At 33.0% G+C, this 25,512-nt stretch overlaps 1 protein-coding gene across 4 annotated transcripts in view; it reads left to right on the top strand.

Moving 5' to 3' along the window:
* LOC100377347 (dixin-like) overlaps positions 1–25,512 on the top strand; it is an 80,491-nt gene that overhangs the window by 32,348 nt on the left and 22,631 nt on the right. Inside the window, exon 1 of one of the 4 annotated variants that reach the window (XM_078014010.2) lies at positions 12,785–13,116. The exons of 2 other annotated variants lie outside the window; for them this stretch is intronic. In XM_078014010.2, coding sequence (XP_077870136.2) covers positions 13,069–13,116 — 48 coding nt within the window. In that variant the 5' untranslated portion in view covers positions 12,785–13,068. Of the gene's footprint in view, positions 1–12,784; positions 13,117–25,319; positions 25,449–25,512 lie in introns of those variants that run through there. One more of the 4 variants, XM_085499132.1, reaches the window with a different exon arrangement.

Below are 25,512 nucleotides of genomic sequence, written 5' to 3'. Positions count from 1 at the left end.
AATGTATAATCGTCGATGTCCAACTTTCGCCGTTTATTAAAAACGGAGATAATAGTACTACGATTTTTGCTGTGAATGACAAAGTCAGAAAGTGTGTCCATCATGGACGCACCCAGATATTTTTTTTCAATCGAAGCAAATGGATCTCATATAGAAAATTAATAATTAATCAGTTTATGAGGGCGCTGTCTACACAAGTTTCTGTCAATGAAAGCATTTAGCAGATATGACAAAATTTGGTCTATCTAAATGGCGCTTAATCCTTTTAAACCAAAATATTTCTAGTAGCCAAAATTGAAAACCCCCCAAAAATACTTTAAAATATTCTTCATTCAGAATTTTTTTATGTTTTGAACAAAACCATTATGCTGCATCGTGTTTCCAGCTTTAGTTTTTCTTTATCTTTTTTGAAATGTGTTACATCCCTTTCAGCATGCTTGCAATTATGTTTTTGTGTAAACATAGTGACGCATTTTGGACATAAAGAGATAAGTGATCGCTACGCCAGCCGTAGATAATCCAGCTTTTGCAACGTTCTATGAGCAATTAAAGATTATTTATTTTTAACTTGTAGAATGGCCATTAAAGGTCATCAATATTATGCGTGATAATTTTTTGGGATCCTTTTCTTGCAGCTAACAGGGATTGAAATAGAATTTTTTCCCAGCATGCACAGTGTGCATATAGAATTTGAAATTTACCTGCACTAACTTGTTGTGAAATGCACCACTTTTAAAGTTTAAATAAAATTTACAGTTTATCGATTGATGCAATCACGAAAGAATTTGTTTTTTTTTTAGTTGTCTTACTATGTTGGTTGAACTTAATTTAGGCTTAGTGAATATAATGAGAACATTTTGTGTTAATTAATTTCCACAAGCACAGTGTGCACATAATATTTTGAGTTCACTTGCACTAGCTATATAAATAATCTATGTGCTCAAAGGTCGTTGATATCAAAGCTGTTAGAAAAGACATGATTTTGGACAATTTATACTCTGTATTTGTTCTTTTGGAGCGTTATTGCTAATATACATTGTTCTTGTAAAACTTACTGTTAACGTAAATAAATTAGTTTTTGTTTATATAAAGTAGACTTAAAAACTCATCAAAACATAATGCACAATATGTGATCAATTTATGATTTTCGGTTGCCTCAATGACGTGCCAGGGAATTTAATTGTGTCAAAAATAAAATCTCTGCGTGTCTGTCCGTGACGCATCAAACATCTTAGAGGGTCCAGTATGCGTCTCTAACTGAGGCACGTGAAAACCGAATAATCTATACCAGCGTACTGATCTTCATGTATGCAGGTGCTGACGTTTTTTTGCAGTCATAACACTAATAAATATCATGGCGAGAGGGATTGCTGTGGCCGTGAGGTCAAAGCATTTGTGTCTATATGTTCACAACGTGCTTGTAATTATTGACTTAAAGCTACTTTATTTCTTATGTAGCGCTGGATTAGAAAATTATAACTTCTAGCCCATGTAACAATATATTTATTTGACTACGCCAAACCAGACAATAAATCAGTTGTAGTTTGGACTTTGATGGACTCCGTATTAGCCCCTGTTTAGTTTTGGTACGTAAGTCACACTCTACTAAAAGTCAAGTTATAGGTTGTGGAAAGTATTACAGCAGATAAGGTAGTATATGATTCCGATATCGTCACTTGGGTTAAGTTTCCACTGTTGAACTATGCAATATAATGGAACAAGAGTACGCAGCAAAGATTCAAATTTTTATTGTAAGTTTATTTTTATTCTATTTTACGCTCATCAGTTAAGGTGTTCCATACTGTTAACTTCCTAAATTTGGCAAGAGACAAATTTTCTTGAATTTTACGAGTCTGTGAAATGCAAAAATTAAGCAGTTTACAGTAGCTATTATTCCTCTCCCCATTTCACTCACTTCATTACCGTAAAAAAATCTAAAGTTTCGACCACTTTTAATAATAATTTTTTAAAAAACGGTTGGGTTTTTAGAATACAAAATAACGACAAATTTTCGGCCAGTCGGATTTTTTAGAGTTAAGATTCAACAAATATAAAAATTGGGTTATATACAGTTGCAGAAATAGAATAGTTATAGAAAGTCATGTCTTTAAACAAATTGTTTGAGTAAAAATAAGTGAGCAATTTCTGGTGAGGTCAAAATTTTGGATTTTAATAAATTACAAAAATCCGCCAAATACTAAGGTGGTTGAATTTTTCGGGTGGGTGAAATTTTAGAGTTTTTACGGTATTATTTTTTTAAATAAGGTAAACCATTCATTATTTACTGCAATATTTTTGTGAGTTAAGCAAACTGTCAAAATTTCTTAAAAGTCTCTAATACTTTCTTCCTAAAGAACACCATTAAAATTTTCACTGCTACAGATACTTGTGGTTTTGCTCTGAGAATTATAAATTAATTTATAAAAATTTTAGTAGTTTTCACATAAAACCAGCAATTAAAATGTAAATTGGTTTATATCTGATCACCTATAAATTTATTTCTTCAACAAGAATATGGAAAACAAAATCACTGCACTTCCTTTTAATCAATTCATCAACAAAAACACAATAATTGAACTATAGCATCTTTTCTTTTGTAAAAATCAGACCAAAACCGCAAGTATCTGTAGTTCAATTAACACTTGCCACTAACCTAATTGTTGTTTTTTTATATTATTTTTATGCATGGCAGTTGTCATAGAAACATGTCTCAAATAGGGTTATTTTTGAGTTGTGAAAAATTGTCTCTGCATCAAGTGATTGTCTCTTACATTTGTCTCCCTAGCTGGTGAATTCTCCTAATATGGAGAAAAATGTTATTTATCATGCATGGATCAGTTTGGTATAAGTTCCATCAAAACAAACTTCATTAACTTGCATGTACCTGTAATGGAAATGCACATCTAATACATTTTGCTATTTTCTGAAGAGTATGAATCAGTTGAAAAAATCCAGTGAAAATACCGTTTTTCCTGTATTTTATGTTGAACTCATCAAAAAATGCCATTCCAGCTAAAATATAATATTTGACATTAGAGAAAATATGGTATAAGTGTTTGATTCATTGATTGATTGATGTATCCATGATGTTTATAGGTGATTATTGCTTCAATGTTCTGTCATTTCTGGCAGTAGCCGGAGGGAAAATGCTCAGTTGTCTATATCAGAGGATCTTTTTGCTTCACCTAATTTGGGCCATTTTCAACCACTATATTCGCCACATTAGAAACGCATGCACTTATGTCAACTACTTGGGTATGGTTGCTTTATTTCGTATGTCGTTTCATATATGTGAGCATTTCAGTCATTTCAGGGAGCATAGGATTCTTTATTTGAAAACTAAAGTAGTGGTTAAAATGATCTTATGTTTATTATTTTTTCATCATGACCAGAAAACACCCATATGTTTGTACAGAAATAACAAAAACGCCTAACTTATGAGTGTCACTTGGAGTTTAATTTGTTACCCTTGAAGATTTCTGTTTATAACAACTTAGTCTTGATGTCTATGTGCATTTAAGAAGGTGATCGTATCCTGGCAGTGTTGCCTGACTCGCATGTATCTATTGTTGACTATTTAATAAAATATAGACATCAATATTCATATGTTTTAACAGGTTTTGTACAAATTTCCCCTCCAAGTTAACCATGATACGAAACAGTTACTCAGTTACTAAGCAACACAATGCCATTCTGAATTAAAAACACTTGCCTAAGGAGCCACATGAACTACCTAGTTCAGTGTTATTTCTAGTGAATTTAAATACTAATAGTTGACAGCAATTTGTTCCACTTGACTGCTCAGCTAGGTGGTCAGGTCTAATTGACCTCCTTATGTGGGCCATAAATTGTCTCCGCTTCAGGTGTTTTCAAAAGCGTTTTACATTTAGTCACAGCGTTGATGCAAGCCTATAAATTTGACAGCTAACATACTAAAGTACGACACAAGTTTTCAACCAGCTGTTCATGTACCTGCATGCAAGTTTCTGTTTACTACAGATTTGTGGTCATTCCCGTGCATTCAACCTATTAAATAAAAGCGGGAAAATCATCAGGTGTTAGATAGTTTTATTTAGACATACATGTCTTTTTATACTGTGTACAAAGTTAGAGAAAAACTGTCTGAAATGTGCAAAACACAAGCTGTTTTTGAATTATTTTCATGAGAATTCATCTTAAAGCATTACTTCATGAAAAAATAAATAGTATTCACCAGAATTTCCCAACAATGCGGGATCACCATGAGTATCCTTCTTTTAACATATGATTTTCTCGCCATATTTACCAAACGAAATTAAAACCATGTGGTAAACACTAAAAAAAATCTGCCTATAATATTTAATCGTAACCATAGCCACCTTAATACATCATGAATCTTATTTTTTAGATTAATCCTCATGAAATTGTTCAATATGATTTTATTATGGTCTCCTCAGTGGTTTCTGAGATTATTTTCTCCTAAGTTTTTTTATCCTCCTTATTAGTTTTGTGTATGACCTGGTGACCACATTGCTGCAAGATATTTCAAGCCTCACAACTGTGTTTTTTTTTAATCTATCAAAGGTGATTGTTGTAGGGTGTACTTTGATTGTTATAATTCTGGAAAACTGTTTTTTGAACTCAAAATTTGCCAAATTACAAATTAATGAAGTACTTACATCTCCTTTGCAAAAGTTTTTCCTTTTTTTTTGGTATTTGCGCCTGTTTTTAATCTAATTTCTACTTCAGTTGACATTAACTGCTGAATTATCTATGACAATAACAAAAACTTTTACAACTGCTTATTAGATCACTAGAATCTTTTAATTGGAATTTTTGAAGTTTTTTTATTTTAAGAGTATTGTTGTGAATGAGCAGCTTAATTTTTGGTACAAACAATTTTCTTGAATCAATAATTTGTAGGGATGAAATTGCGCAATTTTATTTTTTGAAATTATGAAATTGTGTCTACTGTGATTTACAGGTAATTTTGTAGTCAACTTTTTTTTCCATAAAATGTTGGCAGGTATTATATTTTTATGCATTTTTTTTGTGCAAAATTTTGTCATTAATTTTTCAACACAAATCAATATTTTGAAAAAAAAGATGATAAAAGTAGTTCAGCTTTAGTTGAAATTGTTGCTAGGCTCATTTCAGTTCACAATACAGTCAACATGCTACTGATGGGGGCTAATCTGCAATGGCTCGGAAGGTTGTAAATGATTAGCTAGTTTGAATTTCCAATTTGCATAACATTACTGAGAATGAACGTGCATTCAATGCCACAAGTCTTTTGTTTTTTTAGCCAATCAGATTTCATCTTCCGAGCCAGTGCAGATCAGCAGACTGATGGTATTAGTCCCATGTGATATTTATAATACCTGAAAAATTAAATATTCACAGAAAGTTTTTATTTAAATATATTATTTAACATGTTTCCAGGTATCTTGTAAATGACAAGATGAGGTTTTTATCACCATCGGATCTCATTGAATGAGTTTGCAAAGTCTTTGTAAAAGTCATGTTTTTATGAGATCCTCACAGGCATCATATAAATCATCAAATAAATCAGAATGAATTGTGAGTGTTAAATGACAGGTAAATAAATTTCCAATCTAAACAGATTGTGACTGTAGAGGGCGCTGTCACATTATCTTGGGGCCTGTTTAAATTGACTGACAGGTGTTTTAATGGAAAATTAATTTTCGCAATAGATGAAAATCAACTTTATGAATAATTAATTGCTGTAATGTGTACATTTCATGTTTGAAAATCAGTGGAAGATGCTTTACATATGAGATGTGTTTCCGTGAAGTGTTTGTGTTATTTTTTTAAATTAACAACAGAGGCTAAAGAATTCAATTCCTTCGTTTATTTATTCATATCCTTGGGGGCGGACATCCGGGCATTTTCACCGCCTGGCAACCCGCTGCGGTGAAAACAAAGGCCCAAAACTCGCAGAAAATGGTACTTTGGGATGATTGTTGAGACTCCTCTGAACAGTGCAACAAGATAAGCCCTACGTGTGTAACATATATAAATTTGGTTGTTCGAAATTACTTCAAAGTTGAGTTCGTGTTGTTTTCTCGAATTTTCACCGGCTCGACCGGCGTTCCACAGCAGCGCGCACAGAGCCCATAGAAATGCATTGTACAGTGGTGCGCGTCTTAGCAACGTGGAACGTCTTGTGACGTAGCTCCGCCCCCGAGGATAAGAGCTTGCTTAATGAGGGGTATTCTATTAAGATCACTCAATTTCTCCAGGGTCCATATAGTAGTACACATACATGTTCGCTTAAAAAAAAACAAAACTCTTCGGTACAAACTCTATTGGTTGTATACCACACCTATCCATCCACACCACCATGTTCATGCAGTTCATGTATTAAAGTTCATTACCACAATGTATTTGTTAATGTACTCAATTTCAGAACTGTCACTATTACACTCTGTCTACAGAAATGTCATTGCTATAAAATTTCATGATTATCCCTGATAGTGAAATGAGAAAAGTTGTGTACACATGTTGAAAACGACCAAATCTTTCTCAAAGCTGTTATTATTTCAAGTTTTGAATACTCTCTGTTCCTAATATAATACTGTTACCTTTAATTTTGGGAAAGAATTCAAGAAATTTCGTAGCAGTGAGTTTTACTGGGGTCCTTAAAGCGAGAGGGTCGTCACCTGTGCACACGCGCAAATTGAGTTCGAAGTGTCGATAGTAACACACTTTAAAAATGCAAAGGCTCATGGGTAGACACTTGTTTGTAAACAATAACACACTATGGCCATCTGACGACTCCCCCGCTTTAAAGATACATCATCAGAGAGACCATGCAAAATTTGGTCTCTACAAATACATATCCCTTAAAATACCGTATTACCTCGGGCACGCGCCCAGGGGCCTGAACATACAAAATCGTGAAAAAATGGGGGTGGGCGCTTACCCGAGGACCACCCCAAAAAAGATTTTAAAAAGTTGTTTTTGTGATCGTATGATAAGGTCAAATAAAGGAATGCTTTCGTACACTTTGTACACGTACTTATTTCTTGATTTATGCGAGGTTTCAATAAACGTGAGCACTCGGTCAAGAACTGTGGGAACACTAAGACACAGGGTCGAATTTCAAGAATAAAACTTGTTTTATGTCAGCGAATGAAGTTGTATTACTCACTGAAATTGGCTACAAAGTATGGTAAGTACTGTAATCAATGCACGGTTACTTTTTTAGTAACCGTGATCAGTGCATGCAAGTCGAAACGGCCGGGAAAAACTACCGCTTGTAATCCAAGATGGCGATGACCTCATTAGCATAATTTTGTTCACGCACGTATTGATACATCGCATCGTAATTACTGAAGAATAGCAGACAGGGTTATGAAACAAATAAACCTTTTATTACTGATGTGAAATGTTTACAAACTATTGTGAATACATAAACATATCCAAATGGCGATACATAAAAAACAGACTGAAAGTAAACTCTGGTCGACCTCATTAACATGATTTATTCACGCACCCACACACGTAACAACATTACAAAAATAACGATGATGCAACAAGTTCCCATCATCGGCATGCCTCATTATGGTTATCGTGATGGACTTGAGGTCGGCAAAATGTTTTTTCTTCAACGACAGAAAAATAATGCACATGACCGTAATGCCATAGCTGTGATGAAGGATGGAAAGAAAGTAGCAAGTTTACGACGTGATGTCTCAAAAGTGCTAGCTCCCGTTATGGATTCACAGTCAGTTTTGAAACCAAGGCTAAGTGCTTCAAACCACTCACCAAGGTATGGATCGTTGCAATATTGCAATATTGGATTCATCGTGAATGAAGAGAAAGCAGAACGTGTGCGCCACATGCTGCGTGGTTCATCTTACGTCGTTAAGTTCCAATGAGTTTTTACGTAAAAACACAAACAAAGCGGCCCTTTTCAGGGCCACCACACACTCCAAAAAGAGAACTACCCATAACAAACACGCTATTTAAATAAATCGAACGCGTTCGTTTTTGACAAATAAAACTTTATTGTTGACCCCGTTCTTGGCTAAAAATCACCCTGGGCGTTTAACCGAGGATGTCCCCAACATGTAACTTTTGTGAAAACAGGGGGTGGGCGCTTGCCCAGGGAGGGGCGCGTGCCCGGGGTAATACGGTAATCAAATTGTAAAAAAATTAATCAGTTTACTTTGTATCAGCAGTGATGATGGATGAATTAAGAGGGCATTGACCTAGATTACACTTTATTTTGTTGATACAGTGACGCAGTACCACAGCTGTGAAATGGGAAAACAATTAGTGATAGTCGTATTCAGTAAAAATATAGACAATGTACGAGGCAGCTGGTGTTGTAGCTAATGCAAGTACTGTGGAATACTTTATTTTCGCTGGAATTAATTTTCGCTGAAAAGGCTTTTTGGACATTTTGTATGGAATTTATTTTCACTGATTTTTGATCAGTTTAATGTGAAATATAGGAAAAAAGTATATTCGGTGGATTTTATTTTCATGAAATCATCCCTCCAGCGAAAATAGCGCAAATAAATTCCAAGCGAAAATAAAGTAGTCTACAGTAATTTTATACCATTAATTTTTTTTTCTAATTTTCAGTTTAGTAGTGAAATTATTTTCTGTGATATTGGATCAAAAATGTATACATGTATGATCATTGTAAATTTCATAAACTCTGAATTTTTGGCTCCATTGAAAAGTATTTGTTCATTCTGTCGTCATAGCAACGCGATCAAAATCTTGCAACAAATTTTCACCAACAAAAAAATGCAAACATCAATTTTATTTATTTCATGAATACATGTGCATCCTCATCTGATGAGAAATAAGCCAATCATGGTGTTACCATGGTAACTGTATAAACTGGATTGACGTTTACCGTATTTATCACAAGTGCCTACATTTACATAAAAAATATAGGTGTTTTAATGGTCAACATTACTAATATTTTAATAATTCAGTATACAACAAACATGATTTTGGTTTATATGTTCTTCTAATGGGGAAGTGCTTCTAATAGAGCAAATATGAAATTTGGAATATCTATCAGCCGAATTTGATATTAAAAATCACCTGGGGAAGTACATGTGGATAAAAAATTGTCATAAAAATGTGAATTAATTTAACCATAAACACACCTCTTTCATTTGTGTAAGCATATTTGCTACTGGTGGAGCCAACTTGTCTTTTGATTTTTATAAAATTACCTGCTTTATACCTATTCACATGGATTTAATTTAACAAATTTTGTTTATCAGCAAAAATAACAAAGTCCAAAAGCAGTGAATAATTACAGTGTTTACAGTTGTTATATTGATCTTGACTGATGTGGAAACCAATAATGGGTTGTAGGTAAATTTTATTGATTTTTAAACTTTTAAATACTTTCTGAATTTGTTGGCCTTTTTTTGTGTTACTACTGTTGGTATTAGTATTTCCATGAGAAATTTGTAGCTTGTAGTACTTGTATGTTAACCTATTCACTATTTTTTGTCTTCTTCCACTAAACATTATCATTCACAGCATTTTTCTTACCAGTATGTTGGTGAGTATTTCAAAAATTGTGAATAATTACTTTGTTTGACCCAGAATTAAAAAACTTGCAGAAAAAATTACATAATGTGTACACATATTTTGGAGAGAAAATCTGCTGAAACTGTGATACAACTAAATAAAAACAAATGGTTTCCTATCTTTGTCACTTGGTGGCGCTCACAGCTAAAATTATCCTTGGGTAGTACAATGTAAACAATTAGGCCAAATACAATAAATTTTGTGTTTCTGATAATGATAATGATAAAAAAAGATTAAAATACTTGGTAGACAGGGTTTTTTATTTTATTTTTTCCAATGAGTTGTACTTTTTAGATTTTTGTTAGAGCATATTCATTGTTTAACAACAGATGTGAAAATGACATCTAAGTTTTCAGAATATGTTGCCTCAATACAGCTAAGTCTTTCACTACATTGACGAAAGTACACTAATAAACAAAATGTACAACATTGGTGAATTGACTTAACATAATTTGCATAGAAATAAATAATTTTGAGCTTAAAAACAACTTTTTGTTTTTATTCTCAAATGGATAGGTAGGATTACCGGAAACATAGATTTTATTTTATATTTGCCCTGTCAAAACCAAAAAAATAAAAAAAAAATTCTCAATTACTAGATTTTTGAAATTAGTTTATTTTGTAACCAAAAAAACACAACTCTAATCATCTCAACTTTATTTGACGAGTATTCAAAACAATAAATGTACAATTTAACTTTCCCACTATCTAGGTCACCTCAATGACCTCCGTTTACCTGCCCCACCCAGTTGTATTGGTAGATTAGTTTTATTTTTTTTTTCTTCACTCTGTGTGTGGCGTGTTCGATTGCATTATATTTATAACTGTACATGTTACCTAGATTAAACACAATGAATTCACAATATTTATTTTAATCTTGTGTATTGTAATACAGCAGTGAATAAACACCACTATTTACTAAGACTAGTAATCCTGGGGGAAACTACGTTGTAGGCCCATGCAGGCGCGCATGTCTTGAATTGATCATTTTGCTGTATTCCTAATCCCAACAAAATTTCATTATTTGGAACAATCACTCTTTTAAATTAGAATTTTTTCAAGAAAATTGAATTGTTAGAAATAATATTCACTGTTGTGCATTATGTATTTGTGTAGGGGGTATTTATTATTACTGTCATAGAAATTTACACTACCGGTAATTTTTCATTGCATTGGACTTGAGTGCAAAACTGGTACTTTAGGATTTATACTGTGTTTTTTTTTTTGGTTGGGGTAGGGTTAGGAGAAATTATTTATAGAGAGCAACCTGTTGAATAGATAACCAATTTTAAAATGTATTGTTATGTATGGAATAACAATTAAAAAATATTCTATAATGTACATATCCATGTATCACATTGACTATATAATATAGGTAGACAGACAGCCTTATTATTTTTTTTTACAATTATTTTCGTGACTTTCCTAATATTGAAGTCACTGCTGTCTTTTTTTGCCTTATGTTTTAATTATAAGTATGTGTGTGCAAACCAGTCTCTCAAACCTAATATTGCGTGTTTGGAAGGCAGTGCAAACTGTCTTATGATTTTTACTGCAACACTCCAGGAATCCAATCCCAAACCTTCCTGATGCAAGGTGAACATGCTGTACCCAGGCCATCCTGATTTGTTTGTTTGTTGTCTGCAGCCACTCAGCATCAATCACAGGCACTCTTTGGAACTTAAACCGTGGTTCCTCATAAGTTGCATCTCTTAGTAAAAAAAATATTGCCCGTGGTATTGAGCTCCTTATGTTACCGGTAGTAGAGATCCACCCCTTTCTAATATTTGACCCAATTATAGATTTCAAACTCTCTTGCTAATTATGCATACACCACAGACGATAACACTCTAGCAATGCAGTATGCTGCATGTTAAATATCCATTTTATCTGCCATGCTCGGCTTTACGTGGTATATGTTTATTCGACAAATGAAAATTACTGTAAAATGACTAATTTTCACTGGGTTTAAATTTCACTGATTTAGCATTTCAGGCATATTCAATGGGTTTTAAATTCACGGTTTTATCATTTGGATAATGTGTACTTTGCTCAATTTTACATATTCACTGAGTTTTAATTTAGTGCATTTTCCAGTCAGTGAAATAAGGAAAATTAAAACCCAGTGAATAATTAACTCTTTTACAGTATTAATTCAGATATTCAAATCAACTGAATCAAAAGATATCACAACTGGTGTCTTGAAAACAATTTTAAGTCGGAGGGATATTAATTATGATATTAAAAGTCTAACAACCAGTATGAATGTGTAGTTGTCGGCATTTTAAAATTATTGTTGTCGTTAACGTGATCCAAACAGGATCCTCTTAAAATAGTATCGCTTAAACAAACCATGGTTATTGTATTTCAAAGAGAATGTCTGTGTGTCAGCTGATGCTTTATATGCATATGAAATTTTATTGACAACAATGGAGTAAATAACTGCTCATTAATATGCAAACTACAAACAATATACTGTGAATTTGATTCTCTGTTCTTTTTGAACGCTTCCTCTTGTCAATGTAGTGATTATTATTTATTGAATGTTTAGTTTGAACTGAAGAAGCTAGGGGATTCATGTGAATGAGAATTGTCTTCTTTTAATATTTCACATCAATCCTTTGAGTGCCATTTTGGCAACAACAACAAAAGGATTTTCTATAGTCTGCTTCTCTGCACATAAAATGTTGATAAAAATTGACAAATTTTTTGATCAAAAACTAAAAGCAATACCTTAAACTGTTCATATGGACCAAAATGACGCAAAAATTTAGTGAAAATTTCACAAGATGTGAAAATATTTGCTCTGAATTTTGGGCGGAAAAAATAATAAAATTGATATGTCCATTATCATGAAAAGATTTTAATCTCAACAAATTTCCATATCTATGCCGATGTACGAGAGTGTATTGAAATTGCCGACAATATTAGTATTGAGGAAGTGGAGTTAAAATTACAAAAAAAATTATTTCTTGTGATATTCAGTAAATATTGTATAAAACAAGAGGGATATCAGGTTTAGTCGGTAAAATATTTGAAATTATAATTAAACCATCTTTAATTACATTATCCTGTAACAAGACCAATAAGTGGCGTATCAACCCCCATAGCTGAAATCAAGTATGGTTTCTGTTATTAGAGTGGCACCCCCGGGGGGTAAGCAACAGCTGTTCCAATAGCTGTGCCACTACAACCAACTCATTTTATGCAAAGCCCCCCTGATGTGTGTAGTTACCAATACTGCAGTGCTACCCTGCTAAAATGTAATCCATTTTGTTGACTTAAACAAATCACGACAATTAATCTTATCATCAACGAGACCACATGACCATCCTGCACTCGGGCAGGTCCATTCTGTGCTACTCTCAACTAGTGCAGTTTTCGTGGAAACAAAATTCCTCGTGTTTCTCCAGGAAAACTATCCGAGCGACACCATGTGACTCATATGTTGGGAGTGGTATGTTGTGCTCGGAGATCCCGGATTTTTAGCGATCAGCGATGGGGAATAAATATGGACATACTAAATCGCCATATACCTGTCCGGAGGTAGGTCAGATATTTAAATGCCCAATACTTCTGTCATAACAACCTGTGTTATACTGCTGTATGTGCGACAAAGCTTTATTTAACATGGCACTTTTCACTGTCGCGTTTAAAATATCTGTTGATTTATCTATAATTAAAATTATAATTATAATTATAGAAACATACGTGAATGATTCTTAAATGAAGGGGGCTATTCGTGTGTGGATTTATAACTCGAAGTGACATATGTTCACCTTGTTCACAACGACAACGTGTTGGTCACATTGGTATTCAGGCTCTGTACATGTTAAAATGCGTGTGCTAAAAATTAAAAAACAAAAATATTTTTGTCATTTTATGATTAAAGAATATTAATTTATAATAATATTTTAATGATATTTTTATTTTTACGTCATCGTTATCATCCCTTATGAAATCCATCAACACAGTGTAGTTTGTCAATCACATAACCTGAGGGAATATACCTCTGACGTAACTTATTCTTTCGGCAATGAAGACAAACAGGTGGTTACGTATGAACGTGTGTATAAAGTTGACGTCATAAGATAAGTTTTAGATAAAACTCAACTCAACTCATTGGTTAGATCTATATTTGTATGGCTGAGGTTTTCATAAATAGAAGATTAAAAAAAAAATTTGGATCTATTTTTACTGTGTCATTATCAGATTTTTAATTGCTGTCCGTGTTTATACGGCCATTGATCGATAGTGTTCCTATAGTTGTCTTTAATTGCTACATGCCACGACTTTCACGGTTATAGTAAATCTGTCGTTGAAGTTTTTATATTTTTTTATCACTATTGTTGTTTGACTGTGATGTGTGTTTATCCTGTATGCACCAAATAAAAGATAATGTCTCGTTTATTTTTTTAAAGGTATGTTTCAAAGGTGTTTTAGAGGTCAAAAAGATGTCCCCCATTCATCAAATAGCGGGACTGAGTTACCTTTCATTGTCGTTTGTTTTTTCACAATCTTTTTTTTTCTTTATTTAAGTTTCTTTACTTTAAAACTAACTGCAATTGTTGAGATTTATTTTTCATTTTTTTTTTTTTTTGAATATACGTTTTGATATATGATTATAAACTTTTGTTGAGGAATTTTATAAAAATGGCAAACTGGTTCAAAACAAACTAAAGAAAATGTTGATGATATGCATTTGTGCCATTATTACAGTGGGAGAAAGTTCTCAAGAGGCTTGTTTGTTGGGGACCTAAGTTCTGTAGATAACACATAATTCTAGTTCCATACAAAAAAACAGCATTCATTCGTGAACCTCTGACCCAGTAGAATTCCATCAAGCCAATGAAAGACATTTTATGTGGTGTCGTCCCCTTCCTTTAGAGATCAGTCTCGTCTTTGTGTTAGTCGTAGTCTTGTCACTATCACCCATAATACCATACATGCCATCGAAAAAAATTTAAAAGGAGAAAAAAAGTCAATTCATTTAAGCTATTGTCATACTGGTATTTAAATCATTTGCCGCCAATGTGCTTTATTTCATTACTTGCTCACTGGTCATTAACTTCTAGCAGTTTTAGCAAAATGATTTCACAGTCGAGTAAAACTAACTTGTTTTACCTTCTTACTAACTTGTAAGAATGGCTGAATAGACAATCATAAGCGACGTTTCCTCAATCATTTAAACTTTCCAACATTTTGCATAATGCCTAGAAAAAAGAAAAGTTGTATGGTCGATAAGTTTTTCAAAATCTGTTTTTTATTTATTATTTTTTTATTTCAAAACTATCATACATTAATAAAACAATTGACTTGATTTCTCATAAAAATTTACTTTTGATAAAAACATTTGTGATATGAACATTCTTAGCTGACAATAATATCGAAAAACACAAGTATTTTTTATTGATTTCTTGGCTGATCATTTTTATCTGGCAAACAATATTCACAACAAACAGAATAAACAACAATGTCACACATTTTTCAAATTTACCCCCAAAATATTTCACAGATATAATCTCACTGATTTGTTATGATAAACGTAGAATATTTAAATTATCAAAACAACAAATATTCCTGACTGTGTTTCAAGTACTTACGAGGCACACAAACAGACCATGTGTTCCTGTCACATCAATTGACAGTTGCATTTGTATAATTACGCCTAAAATTTCCTCACTACTGGATCATGTTTGTATTATGAACCAGTTTTGACCATTCGTTTTGCCAACCTGATGAAAGTCGATCAATTGTTTAACAATGACAATAATTGCGGAAAAGTGACAACAATTTGTCAGCGACGATGAGAGGATTAAAATCGTTAAGTTGGAAAAATTGGAGTTGTTTGTATCATGGTTTCTTGCCCAATTTTTTTTGCACTTTTTTCATTTATTCTTCAATATTTCTGGAAATGAACCCTAATTTTGGAGCCGACAGACAAAATTTTAGAAAATTTTCAGTTTCTACTCAAAAAATTTGTCTAGTTTTGTTTGTCCCAATCTTTTGAAGGAAAGTAAAGGACTATTTTGTTGATTAGTGATGAAAAGAGAGAACAGTTGGTGAAAAGATTACAGTTTGCGCATGTATTGCCAGCGTCAGATAACCGATATTAGTGCTTCGTAACTTAAGTGAATTTTTGTTGAGCTATAGTTTGTTATTCTGACTTATTCAAGAGGTGGCTGATTCAGAAAAATACTCTATTCAAGTTTTTGTTTGAAGGTGTTTTCTAGTCTTTAGCTATCACTTGTCAAAGATCCCAGTGTACTTTTGTGGATCCATGCAAGCCTTCTCTATTCATAAATTTTAAAGAATGGAGAAAACGAATTCTCTAATTTTAAGTTGTATGAATCCAACCTGAGCAATTTAAATGAAAACAATTTTCTGTACTTAACTGTTGTGGAGGAGTTAATATTAAGTATGGTTAATGCGAAGCCAATCTTTTATATTACTGTATACTAAAAACTACTTAAATAAAAAATCTGTGACAATATCAAGAATCAAAAACTGACCTTGTCGGTATGTGCATCTTGGTCGCGAGTTTCTCATCACACTAACTGCATGTCCCCCTCCCCTAATTAAATAGGTTCTTAAGTGCTGGAGATTCTTTGCTAAAATGTTTAAAATTTTGAAAATAATCCTAAAAATTCAATTTTTTTTCTCAAGTCAATCTTGCTCTTTAATGGTCATACCAAGGTACGCTTAACTTTTTTACCATCAGACTCATCAGGCTCAAATTTGTCTGCACTTTGGAGCCAACAGAGAAAATTTAATTAAATTTTCAGTCTTTACTCAAAAAATTTGTCTGTCTGTTTAAATGGGACTATTTTGTGAATTTGTAATGAAAAGAGGGAAATTGAGGTGAGAAGGTTATATATTTGTCATGTATGATTATTATACATCGAATAGCACAAACAATATTTGTTTGTATTCGTTCAAAATTTGTTTGTGCTCATTCAAATTTCCCTTTATTTGGAGTAAACATGTCACAAACACTAAACGCTTTTGGGATTATTGATGTCACATTCAAACACTTTCAATAATTTCTTTGTTTACTTTGGATGCAGATGTGCTATAGTGCATGACGAATTAAAATGCTGTCACATGAAATGTAAATTATGTTTGTACAGTGTAATATGTTTTTATTGTCATCTTGGACTGTTGCTGATTTGTACATGTAATAATAAGGTTATCAAAAGAATGCTGCAAAGTATGTGCTCAGGCAGTACAGGATTGCATTGATCTCAGCTATGCGTTGGTCAATGTGATCATTCTACTGCCTTTTTGCATACTTTGCAGTATTCTTGTGTTAACCTCATAATTCCATTCATCAGACAGAGAATTAAATACAGTAAAATACTTTATTTTAGCTGAAATTAATTTTCATTGAAACATTTTTTTAGCTTTTTTAAACACATTGAATTTGTTTCACTGATTTTTACTGAGTTGAATGAAAAAATGTATTTTAACTGTAATTTATTTCTACTGATTCAGCAAAAATGGCGAAATTAAACTCCAAGTAAAAGTGAAAGATTTCACAGTAACTCCTCCATATGAGAGATATTATCAAACATGTACATGTGCTTTGTGAGTAAGACCTCATGGATAATATTAGAACTGTCTACTTACTTCAATAGACTTTACAGGCGAATGATCCCGAAGATTTAGTGTTCAAATTTTTCTTCGTCATCACAACCTTTTTCCTTGGCCCTAACCCCACTGTACTTGGTTGATGCAATGACGCAAGGGAATTATAGAATGATGTCTCATAGCTCTTCCATTCTCAACCCTATTTTGGTGCACATTTACGTATAATGTCATTTAAAAATGCTTGACTCATCACTGCTATGATTTTTAACTTTTTACCCAAATGTTCATTATGTAAATCTCTCAGATTCTTGAAGAAAACAATGCAAGGCAAAGCAAAGCAAAGCAAAGCAAAGCAGTGGCCATTTTGCAGATGTATATTTTGTGTGTTTAGTTGAGTTCATGTCATAGTCCACATAGTTACTATGTTATGAAACATACCTGAGTTGTGCAGGCTCTGTTTTGTAAATCCTTAGAGATGGAAGGTTTGTTACTAGTTGCTTAGTGATACACATATTACAGGTGTTGTCATGACAATACAATAAACAATTGTGAATATTTATACTTTTACAGTACAGGATATTTGAAATATGAATTATGTTGTACATGTACTAATAAAAAAAAAAAATATTTTTTATGAGAAATTTTGAGGATAACATCATCCGGTACGGTATAACAGATGCTCTCGGAAATAACCAAAAAAGTGAATTCTCTTTTAATACTCTGTACTGAACTCTTCATGTTTCTTCTCCAATTGACTTGCTTTGACATTTTCACCACCAGTTCCCTCTTTTCAACACAAATTAACAAAATAGTCATTTTAGTGCGCTTTCCTAAAATAGCCACATTTTTGAGCAAAAACTGAAAATTGGCTCAAATTTTGTCTTTTGGCTTCAAAATTAGGGTTCATTCCCAGAAATATTGAAGAATATAGAAAAAAGTGGTGAAAAGGTTACTACAAGAACTGAGCATTTTCCCCCAAAGCCCTTTATTGTTTATCTTCATTTTTTACACTTTGATTGCCATAGTCATCTTTTCCAGATTAAAGCACCTTCATTTTTTTGATCAAGACTTCTAAGCAATGGAAAATTATGTCTATTTGGTTAAAAATTAAAAGGAAAATATAAAAATATGTAGAAAAATTATCATGACAATGTTGCACAAAAATGCTGGCGAGAAAAAGGCTTCCATTCAGAAGGTTAAGTATAATGTATCATGCTACAGATTGTATAAACCTTAAAGAACACCTCCTTTCTTCCTTTAGTTGGTATCATATTGTAGAATACTTTATTTTCGCTTGGAATTTATTTTCGCTATTTTCGCTGAAGGAATGATTCCGTGAAAATAAAATCCTTTATTTCACATTAAACTCATCAAAAATCAGTGAAAATAAATTCCATAAAAAATGCTCAAAAAGCCTTTTCAGTGAAAATAAATTCCAGCAAAAATAAAGTATTCTACAGTAATTTGGTAAAATTTTATAACAAATTGTTTTTCAATGCTGACATGCTTAGATCCTACATTATAGTTTCAGAAATGAATAAAATATTGCTTTAATATGTTTTTTTATTGAAGTAGATTTTATTGAAATACGATTCAATAATAATTCACAGCTTTTCTGTTACAAAGCGGTAATGAGGAAATCGCATTAAAAAAAGGCTCAATGCATAATCAAATTTCATGTAAGCAACATGTTGTATATACGTCATATGCAATCAACACAACGCAACATATCGCAACACATGGTGCTTTTAATAGTAATGATGCCTGTGACTCTTACACTCTGTCCAACTCACATGTGTGATCTTCTAAATGTGTCTAATTAGTTGCTGGTACTTGTTTTAAACACAGAACTATTAGATATAACAATAGCTTGCTGTTCTCAATCTGTTACAAGATAAATAATAATGTTACATTGTATCAGCAAAACAATGGAATCTGCGGATCTAGTCTGTATCGCAGCAGCAGTGCTGGAGATTGTCTAGGATTTAAGCAGAGAACTACAATCTAGGCATAACTTAAATTCCAATTCAGCTTGCTTAATTTTCTATTTCATGAAAAGTATCATTGTTATCAATAATATGTCTAGATTAAATCTAGCTAAATTTTAACTTGCACTCAGACAGCACTGTACGCTATGAATCTAACCTGTTTACCACCAGTTCCCTCTTTTTATCAGAAATTCACAAAATAGATCTATTTATAGACTGCACTTTCCTTCAGAAGATTGGGTCAAAAATAGCTAAATTTGGTGAGTAAAAACTGAAAATTGACCTAAATTTTGTCTGTTTGTTCCAAAATTTCATTTCCAGAATAGTGAAGATTATTGAAATAAATAAAGTGCCGAAAAATTTGGACGAGAAAGTCTGGTGGTGAAAGGGTCAAATCATGGTAGTCGGTACCCACAATGCAATGCGCTCTTCAAATGGAAATCACAAGTATGAAGTTGACCTGGGCACGACTTGCACTAATTGCCGCCGGTTACTCCTTGATACCTTCGAATAACATGAAAATTACCTAATTAAAGCTTGGAAGCATCTCAGTTCGTACTTGTTGATCTGCGCAACAGTCAAAGTCGCCATCTTTGTTTATATGAGACCCATATATCTTGCACACGACTACCATGCTTTAACACCAACAAGACAGAAAATTGTGTATGCATTACTGATAAGATGCATGTATTACATAATAGATTACATAAAGATGGATTTTTATTTGGAATGTGCCAAAGAAATCATTTCTCAGGTGAATTAAACATCTTGAAAATGTATTGTCGATTAAATGACTGTTACAGAAAATATTACAATTTACTACAAATTTCTGTTCACCAAGTGGTTAGATAGGTTGGTATTTGGCTAAGTATGATCCACTGAAACTGTATTACAGCAAGTGCTCAGACTTGATTTTCCCACAATTCAATGCATTCTTCTAGTTAAAATCACAATTAAAATACAAGTTTGACCTGGGTGCTACATGAGCTAAATTACCACTGGTGACTCTTCATTACCTTCCAGTCACCAATGAAATTATCAAGTTAAAGCTTGGTAACGTCTCAGTTTGTACTCATTGGTCTGAACAACAGTCAAAGTTGCCATCTTTGTTTTTATGAGACTCATATCTTGCTGCATGTGAAGCCAGGCAGCTGTGGAAATTGTTTTTCAACTGGGGGGGAGGGGGGACTCAATTAATTAAATATTGGTGAAATGTGTTACTGCCATGTTTACTAACTATAATGTTGCCAAGGGGTGTTAAAAGAAGTTGACTATGTACAAAAATGTTCAATTCTAAAATGGTGTCATCACTTGGCAACCATTGTCATGGCGGCATTGCAATTTTGGTTTCTATGACTGAAGGTCAGAGGTTAATCCCAGAAAAATTTATGATGTAATAATTTATCGTATTGTTGCAGACAAATATGGTACTGCATGGGGATTATTACGTCACATTCACGTCTGCTCATTGGTTACTATAGTTACCAAATTGCTGGAGTACATTGTTGAGTGTATTTATGCGTGTTTACTAAAGTATTCGAATGACAGCCTACAGAAACTATGGCTATAAGTTGTAAATAAAATTCATGAAATTTATGTACTTTCTAAAAATAGATATGCTGGCGGTATGTGCAACATTTACTTAGATGTAAACAAATTTCTGAAAAAAATAGTAATAGAAATTGCAGATCATAAAATTACTCCAAAAGTTTATTACCAAAAATTTTGAATAATATAAGAAATAAGTGCAGAACAATTTTGGTGAGAAATTAGTAATTTTATCTAAATACGGTTTTTGGGTGTGTCCGTTTTATGTCATTTTTGTGAAAGCTTTATATACACATTAATGAATCATAATTTCAGTATTAAATATGAAATCTATATCACTGATGACGTGTGTACAGGTGGTTGAGTCACACAAGTGTTTTTGTTGCTGCTAAGGGTTGGTGAAATGTTTGGGAGGGGGGGGGGGGCTTTTTGGGATGGCCAATTTGTATTTAAAAAAAAATGTAAAAATTAATGTAAAAATAATCCTGCAGGGATCAATAATAGAAAACAAATTCTTTACTCCTTAATCTCGGGGAAAAAATTTCACAAAACCAAGAAAAAAAAAACACAGTTTATAATGATTCATCTCAAAGAGGTCATTGAATTCAAGGCAACTTTTGAATCTTTTCAAAAACATTTTTTTTTCATGTTTCGAAAATAGGAGATTATGTTTATTTGCGTTCGCTACTTGCAGTTAAAATGGATCCTATATAACAACTCTGTGGGTAAATTAATTACAATGTTTATTCAAATTAGGGTGAGTGATTGCAAGAGGTCAAACTGCTATCATTAAGGGACGACGTCAAAAGATCGATGTCGGATAAAAAACTTATTTCCTTTAGTTTGGGGGTGGGGGGTTTTGACCTCAAAAAGCTCCCATCCTACAAAAACAATTTTATTTTTTAATGAAGTCAAAAAAATCTTGGAGTATTTGTAGTTCGTTTTTTTCTATCCAATCATGAACAGAAATAATCGAAAAAGGAAAAAAAACAGAAAATGGTTTGGTTCGAGTGTAAATCTGTGCGTCAAATGAGGTGCATTTGTGAAATCGTTTTACACCCACCCGACAACCAACTGCTATGCAATACTACTGTCCGATTATCAATTTGTATTTAATGGTGAATGTAGTCTGACGCCATGACCAATATTTATCAATTAAGTTTCAGTGGGGGATAGGGGGGTTTGGAAAAAAACTAAAGGAATTAAGTTTTTTATCTGACATCGATCTTTTGACGTAGTCCCTAAAGAGAGGATAGATTTCAATCTGTTCAACTATTGACCTTTTACTACCATTATCTTTTGTAACCTTTTACATAAAAAGTAGTCTTGTTTATTATTCTACACGATTTTGACCAAAATTCTGTTGATTTGTTGAGTATTGTTGACCAATTTGTGTTTATTTTCACAAATTAATCAACTCCATAATGTTTTTTTTTTCAAAAAAACAGTACATCTGATAGGTATTGTTTGCAGGAATATAAGATTATTACGAGGATACCTTAAAGTATGCACGAAGATGATACAGCCGGAGTATCGACCGATGCGCAACAGAGGTTGATGCATTGATGTACTGTCTGAGTGCATACTTTGCAGTATCTTCGTAATAACCTTATTATTATACATCTTTTTCTCCTAATAATACATCATGGGAACATCAAAATCAAAAATGTTTCAACAGAATCAGCGAACTTCTTTGTGTGGAGTCAGGTCAAACCCTGGTGGCAGCCATGTTTATTTTTATTATAAGAGGATGTTTATGCACGTAATCATTCCATAATTTGGAATTTGCATGGTTGGATGAAAATACCCTGTAAAATACCACAAAATTACAACACACTGTAACTTATGGTGTTACGGTTGCAGATGTGTGGTAGCATGGTATAACAACATTCTGTTCAAAGATTACAGCATTTGATCAACTTTCAAATAAGCAGAATTCGAAGACGATCGCTTTCTGGAATTTGACGACAGCTAGCAATGTTCGGCTCAAACCCTTTGTAATTTATTGCTAGATTCTATATTTGGCATACTGTAAATGAGCTTGAAAGTACAATTGTATAATGAACTCAAATCAACTGTAGACTTGAACATTTCATGACAACAAGCATATTAAAACTTCTTCCATTAACGTACACAAGACTGATCCCTGTCTATCATTGCAATTATTTGTCGGTTATTAAATTACATTCCGTGTGTATCAGGATCTTATCGCTGAGTTGCGGCCGTACCACTTTTTTTTATCCATCATGCTTTTCAGTTTGCTTCAGTGAACTCCGTGATGTTCATCTGTCTGAAATACCAGGTGCTACATGTAAAGAAGTCAATCATTTTGGAGGGAAGTTTTTTTGTTGTTGAATGCATGAATGATCTAAAATTTTAGCTGTCTCCTGTTTTTATGATGGTTCCCAACATGTAGTCTTTAAATTAATTTTCCATTATGAATCAAGATTTCTAAAAAATCAGTCCAGGTAGAGGGCACACGTCTCCAAATAAATATTTTCGAAATAGATGTATTTGTGAATTCTAAAAATAAAAGTTTGAATTCTAACTTGCAAATTTAATTGCATTTAATCAGCATTTTCCGAACTCTTTAGTAACTCTTCATGATGCCCATGTAAAAGTTTGTTGCAGCTTTTGTCAAAATAAATTTCCAGTCAGACTCCTTTTTGGTTTTCATAAAAGACATTGATGTCGATATTAAAACAAGAATCATAATTTACACTTGTTAATTTGTTTGAAGTGTTTCAATCAGAAATAAATAGTGTTTACATTGAAACAAGTGATTTGTGAGTTTTCAAGTTCAAATTGTTCCGTTGATTGAAAAGTCTTATCTCAAGTTGGAATGTGGCCGACCGAACCCAAACACACTATTTAACTTTTGAATGCCAATGTCAGTGTTTGTTACCTTTCGCAATATATACCTTCCATATCATTTTATCAATGTTTTTTTTTTTTCATACACTTTTATCAAGATATGCAACAAATAGGAAACTATGATCATTGGGCTTGACAACATATTTTAATGCTCACTTTTGTATTTGCTTGAAGGTTGATTGTTACATTGTACCTCTTTACAAAGGGCAAAGGTCAATCAAACTGGTATTAAAGTTAAAGCGAGGGACTTGTCACCTGCGGCAAACGGCCATAGTGTCATTCTTTAGAAACAAGCGTGTACCCATGAACCTTTGCGGTTTTAGCGTGTGTTGTTATCGTCGCTTGGGACTCAATTCACGAGCATGCACAGGTGACAACCCCTCTGCTTTAAATTGACATAGAAGAACTGTTGTTGTGGTTGACCATATAAAGGGAAGTGTATGAACAGACCTATCTTGAACTATTAATCTTGTAGGCCTTATACATGACCCCTAAAGGTCACACATCCTGGTACTTCCCGGGGGAGTGGGGGTGGGTGGGTACTGTCCTGTGAAATAATAATTTCTGATAGTATATGTCAATGTTCAACTGTTACCAGGATGTGTGACCTTTGGGGAGCAGGTCATATATAATGTTTGAGAGACGAAATTGCTTGCACTCAACTTGAAATTTAATCTGATGTTCTGTTTTTGTGAAGTCTGCCACATGGCTGCATGATATCTGCCATATGGCATCCATTAAATACTGCTCAGTCCTCTTAGTCTTCTAGAAATCATTTCTTTTTCCATTGCTTTTTTGTTTGTTATTGATTTCTTTTTTTCCCCCAATTGATGGTGTGTTCAGATATGTAGCTAGTGATAATTTACATAATTCTCTTGCTCTCCCAGCTGTTTTGTTTTTATTTAACCCTGAAACCAAAAATAGACCTAATATTATAATGATTGGTATACTTTGAGAGATGGTTAGTCATGTGAGTTATGGTGTGGAGTCACAGTTAGAGTTACCAGTCTGGGTTGACTACTGGGGTATATAGAATACAATACAATAGCTGGAATAGAGTTTTTTTAGGGGGTAATTTTTGGGTAAATCAACATAAAAATGTTATAAATCATTGATTTTTTTTTACCTATTATCAACTATATATATTTTTGTAGAAACACTGTCTGCAATATTGAGCATTTTTTGACTATTTTTTACAGGAGTGCAAGTTCATAAAAAATAAATATGTTTTATTATTAAAACCATATGGTAATCAAGCAAATCAGATCATCTTAATGGTAGCAAAGTATCTTAAATCCCCCTTCAGTAACAAGTGAGAAAAAAAATTTAGGAAATTGAATGTTATTATTATTAACTTTTATTAAATGCATTTTTATAGCATTTTTCAATTTCTGGTCACAGTGCCTATAATTTCGTTTTTAAGGCGTTTCAGTAATTTTGTTCATACCACTACTTATGACCATGCTTTGAAAAAAAAAAATAACAAAATGAATTTTGTAACTATAGTGACAAAGTAAAGATATATAGAGATAATAAAGTCAGTTCTTTAAAATGCTAAATATTATTGTGGCAAAATGTCAGTTATCTTGACAGAAAACTTTCATCTTTGTATAATTTATGTAATTGTTCTTTTAATTTTTACTCAAACTTGTTGAGTATTAATCTGTTAACTCGGCGGGAATTCATCCCATGACCTTTAGCACTTGTATAGCTTGTAGTTCGCATAAATTAATAACATCATCTTCTTGGTGTCTAATGGGCCTGAGTCAGTGCCCTGATTGGACGTGCTTACAAGTTCTCTCTAGTTTGGTTTTCTCTTTAGGAGTCAATATTCTGCTGTGCAACTGGGCTTCGTGTTTCCGACATAATGCCAGACAGGTAGGATACCGTACAGATGGTTTATTGGTCATTTTTGCTGGCAGGATACAGTGTATAATAACAA

Source organism: Saccoglossus kowalevskii, chromosome 5 (genome assembly GCF_978046115.1).
Source record: "Saccoglossus kowalevskii chromosome 5, keSacKowa6.1, whole genome shotgun sequence".
Classification (NCBI taxonomy): Eukaryota; Metazoa; Hemichordata; class Enteropneusta; family Harrimaniidae; genus Saccoglossus; species Saccoglossus kowalevskii.
Note: the sequence above shows the minus strand (reverse complement) of the source record. Positions and strands in the feature narration are given on the sequence as shown.